General features: G+C 41.6%; 1 protein-coding gene across 1 annotated transcript; it reads left to right on the forward strand.

The window, feature by feature from the left end:
* Positions 1-2,741: 2,741 nt before the first annotated feature.
* Positions 2,742-4,480, forward strand: LOC309559158 (E3 ubiquitin/ISG15 ligase TRIM25-like; the record flags this gene model as incomplete). Its single annotated transcript, XM_082262304.1, has 1 exon — positions 2,742-4,480. One exon carries the CDS (start codon positions 2,742-2,744, stop codon positions 4,308-4,310), a length of 1,569 nt encoding a protein of 522 aa, XP_082118430.1. The 3' UTR covers positions 4,311-4,480.
* Between the last annotated feature and the right edge of the window lie 629 nt (positions 4,481-5,109).

The following is a 5,109-nucleotide window of genomic DNA, read 5'->3' on the forward strand; positions in this document are numbered from 1 at the left end:
TATCGGAATCTGGAACCGGGGGCCCCCAGTTCCCTGCACCCCCATGTGAATGAGTATTGGGTACATAGTACCCCTACCCATTCACCAAAAAAGTGTACAAAAAGTAATACTAACAAGAGACAAATTTTTGACAAATCCTTTATTAAAAAATAAGAAAATAGTGTCCCCTGATGTAAATCCATCGTCAATCTGCCCGCAGACTAGTAAAAAGAAAACGAATAAAAACACTCCACCTTCTGGGATGGCCTCTTGCCAAATACTTCCTCTGCGCTTTGACATTTCTTATATAGGTAAGGGGAGAGGCCACCTGGCTACCTCACCTGGTGGCACAGCCCCTTCTGACATCATGGACTAGTGCACGCTGGGCCTGTGATGTCACAAAGGGGCCGGGCCACCAGGCGATGTTGCTAGGTGGCCCCGCCCCTTACCTGTATAAGAAATATCAAAGCGCAGAGGAGGTATTGGGGGGGAGGCCATCCCAGAAAGTGGAGCTTTTTTTATTTATTTTTTTTCGGGTCCGGTGGGTGGCGTGATTGACAATGTATTTATATCGAGGGACACTATTCTTATTTTTTAATAAAGAAATTGTCAGAATTCATTGGCATGGACCTGTTAATTGATCGGTGCTGCAACAAATCACGGCACCGGTGGGCATCTTCCCCTGTCTCGGGATTGTGCAGGAAGCATGGATCATGTATATCTACACATGAACCTGGGCAGTGAGTGAATATATAGGGGTCTGATAAATGTGTTCTCTATATCTCTATATCCGCATATACTGTATATACTGATATTTATGCTTTTTTCACTGTCATTTCATTTTAAGAGCCAATGTACACTTTTCTGTTAACTGTAGGAAAACAAAGTCTGAGCCTGTGATGACACTCACCGCCTGATGAAAACCAACCACCTACCTTCCTTTTTGATCAAAGAATAGACATTTGTGGTCAGAACCAGTTTGAACCAACAACTGTCATGGCGGACTGCTGCTAGTTCCCTTTTTGTGTCAGTCACATGATGTTAATGCCCATTTAACTATTAGCTTGCCATTCAGAAGATATGGACACTGATTGGACTGATTATACGATCACACCTAGATTACAACCTAGAACACGCCTATGTCTTATGCATATTCATTACTATAAATGAGTTAGCCTAATGCTTGTTAGCTTGTTAGCTAGACAAAATACTTCTGCTTTTGCCCAGTTCACTTCAAACTGAACTTCTGTAAATCTGTATTCTCCCACTGCAGTGAATAAATCCACCTTTTCTTCTATTAATTTGAACTCACTATCTCATCTTAAAGGTCTGGTTTGAAGACTCCCTAGCCAGAGGTAATAGCAGCCGCCCTGTTGAAGTAAATGTGTTATAGGGCGGTCAGCAACTGGTTAAGTCTCTGCCACCTGAGTTTTGGAGTGTTTTATGCGAGTAGCTAGTGTAGAGAAAGCACTAGCGGTAGGGAAAGGTTACTTTACAGGAAGTGTCCCCTTTGGGTTGGACCGGCCAGGCAGCACTCCCCTCCACTGTCTCTGCTCTGAACTGTTGCAGGTGCCCCAGTCAGGTAAGCCTGCCCGCCGGGCATGTTTGAACTGTTTTTCTAATTTTGGAATACTATTTTTTTGGTGCTCTGTGTGATTACTGCCAGCCACACCATGCTGCACCTACCATCATACACACTTCTATCATCCAATCGAGTGAAGGAAATAAGTAAAGGGAGTTTTCTTTTCAAATGATTGGATAAGTGAATTGAATCTTCACACAGTTTATTGTATGAACATTCTCACATTCTTCAGTAAATTGACCACAATATTGTGTATAATATCTGATCTAATCAGAGTTGTATAAAGTACTCAAAACCCATACTTGAGTAAAAGTACAAGTGCTCGATCAAAAAGTGACTTGAGTAGAAGTGGAAGTGCTCAATCAAAAAGTGACTTGAGTAGAAGTACTAAAGTATTCAACATTTTTTGTACTTAAGTATTGCAAGTAGTTTTTTTTTTACTTTTGCTACTCAAGTACTGAAAGTAAAAGTACCAGTAGTTTTGAAAAAAAAATTGCTACTCAAGTACTGAAAGTAAAAGCACAAGTACTGTGTTATGTAGTTATTAAAGAAAGAAGTCAAAAGTTTGAACATCATATTGTTTTTTATTATTTCAAATGCAGCTTTTATTTATACATACAGTAGCATTTATTTTCGTATGCGCTGATAATACACATGTTTTGAGCTTCATGAAACCTGCCATCTACTGTTCTGGCAGTGGTAATTTTTATAATAGTAACGAGTAACTATGCAGCACAAAAAAAAAAAATATCAGAGTAGAAGTATTGAAATCATCGAAAAAATGTAGTGAAATAAAAGTGGAAGTAGGAGAAAAAAATTCTACTCTAGGAAAGTACAGATACCGCCTTTCAGTACTTAAGTACAGTAGTGAAGTAGTTCTACTTAGTTACTATACATCTCTGGATCTAATAGATTGTATCTCCTTTCTGCTAAGAAAATCCCCCTCACTGCTTAATCTAAAGACACAACGGGAAATGTGCATTTTAGTTTCATAGGAAACGGTTACACATTCCAGTTGCTGGAAAAACTTTCAGTAGTACTAGCAATTGACAATGAACTTTGGTGCCAGAAAACATTATCTGTGTACATAACTCCCTCAGGCGAGAGACCTTGGCACCGCCTTGTGTACCGAACAGTTAAGGAAATAACAGGAAAATTTAGTTTCACTTCTGTTTGCACAATGGCGTCTGCTGCTCTAGGAGAAGAGCTGAGCTGTTCCATCTGCCTGAACCTTTATACAGTACCGGTGTCACTTGGATGTGGACACAACTTCTGCCGGGATTGTATTGTGATTGTGATGGATACACAGGAGGGGTCTGGAGTTTATTCCTGTCCGGAATGCAGAGAGGAGTTTGCAGAGCGTCCTACTCTGGAGAAGAACCGGAAGCTGTGTAATATAGTGGAGACATTCCAATCTACAGACCAGGAGAAGGCTGAGACCTTTTGTACGTACTGTGACCTCCCTGAACGAGCTGTTAAAATGTGTCTCCAATGTGAATCCTCTTTTTGTGAAAGGCATTTGCTTAAACACAGGAAATTAGTTGGACATATCTTAGTTGAACCTTCTGTTACCTTGGAGGACAGAAAATGCTCCATACACAAGGAGATCCTGAAATATTACTGCTCAGAAGACATGGTCAGTGTCTGTGTGTCCTGCTGCCTGGCGGGTCAGCATAGAGGACACCAGGTGGAGCTTCTGAATGAGGCCTCGGAGAAGAAGAAAGAGAAGCTGAGGAAGCTAACAGAGAGACTGGACACCGATATATTGGAAACTGATAAAAACATTCACATTCTAAGCACCTACAGAAAAGAAGAGGAAGCAAAAGCAGCAGCCATCACTCAGAAGGTCAATGGGCTGTTTGGGGACATCAGGGGGCAACTGGATGTTCTTGAGCAGAAAGTGTTGAGTGAGGTGTTTAGACAGGAGAAGAAGGTCGTCAAGTCAGTCTCAAGGCTGATCCAACAGTTGGAGACACAGAAGAATGAGATATCCAGGAAGATCGATCAGATCAAAGATCTGTGTGACATTGTGGATTCTTTTACTTTTCTGGAAAAAGAACAAAATACGGATGACCTCAATCCTGGAAGATATGAGATCATCAGCGAGGTGAGGGATGCTGATTGTTTGGATGAGACGCTGATTTTACAAATGCTTCATAGGGGACTTCTACTCTTTGCTGATGGCCTTACTGACCTGAAAATAAAGGGAGAGTTCTCAGTGATGGACAAAGCAGACATCTTATTGGATATAAACACTGCTCACAATAACATTATTGTATCAGAGGATCTCAGGTTAGCTTCTTATACTGACAAGAGTCAGTCCAGACTGATCTGCCCAGAAAGGTTTGCATCCTGCCAAGTAATAAGTACCCAGAGCTTCTCATCAGGGAGACATTACTGGGAGGTGGATGTGAGCGGAGCGAAGGAATGGCTCATAGGCGTTGTCGCTCACAGCATAGAGAGGAAGATACAGGGAGATGAATCTTTCATAGGATATAATGACAAATCATGGGGTCTGACTCAAAGAGACCATCTTCAAGCCATGCACATAAATGCAATTAAAAATATAGACTCCAACTCTTCTCTAAAGACAGTTGGGATCTATTTGGATTATGATGCAGGACGTCTGTCCTTCTACCAGCTGTGTGACCCCGTCAGACTCCTCCACACCTTCACCACCAACTTCACCGAACCCCTTCATGCTGCTTTCTATGTGTTTTCAAAAACCTCCATCAGAATTATGAATTAAACACATATACAGATTAAAAAAAGTAGATGCAAACTCTCACTGAATGATTTTTAGTTTACAGTTTACAGTGCACTGTAGATTCTAAACAATTGCCATCACAATCATATGGTACCAGTGTGTCCGCTCTGGGTTGGGCTCCCAAATGTCAGTTAGCCTAATCACCCCACCATATACAACCAGAGTCACCTCTGCTACATGTCTGACATACATGATGGATGAAAATGTTTCTAGGAGCTCAGTATCGGGAAAAAATCCATCTATATCAGCCTGCAATACATTTTGTACGTTTGATCAACTTAAAAGATTACATGGTCTTCCCACATCGGAAGAGGCTCACTATGAGATGGTAAAGAACTTATTTCAGGCCCAAGGCTCCTTGACCCTACACCCACCTTATACACCATTTGAGTCTATCTGCAGCTCCTCTCCTAGGGACAGGGGCCTAATTTCTAGATTATACCATTTTCTCAACTGCTCCCCGCTACCGGATAAACTAAAATACATGATCAAATGGGAAGAAGATTTGGGTTGTACATTTCCAGTCCCGGATTGGCTAAAGATGATTGATAATTTACGCAAATGTATGCGCTCTTCTGCCAGTAGAGATTCCCCTTTTAAGCTAGTTACAAGGTGGTATTTGACCCCCCCCCCCTTATTACATCTCAATATCTCCCCTATGTTTCAGAGGTTGTCCTGAGGAGGGTTCACTCCTGCATCTCTTTTGGAGTTGCAGTTGCCTACAGCCTATTTGGGATAAGGTCAAACTATGTTTCTCAAAAATGGTAGGATCAGGGTTCAC

Source organism: Pelophylax lessonae (assembly GCF_965119305.1).
Source record: "Pelophylax lessonae genome assembly, chromosome: 6".
NCBI classification, from domain to species: Eukaryota; Metazoa; Chordata; class Amphibia; order Anura; family Ranidae; genus Pelophylax; species Pelophylax lessonae.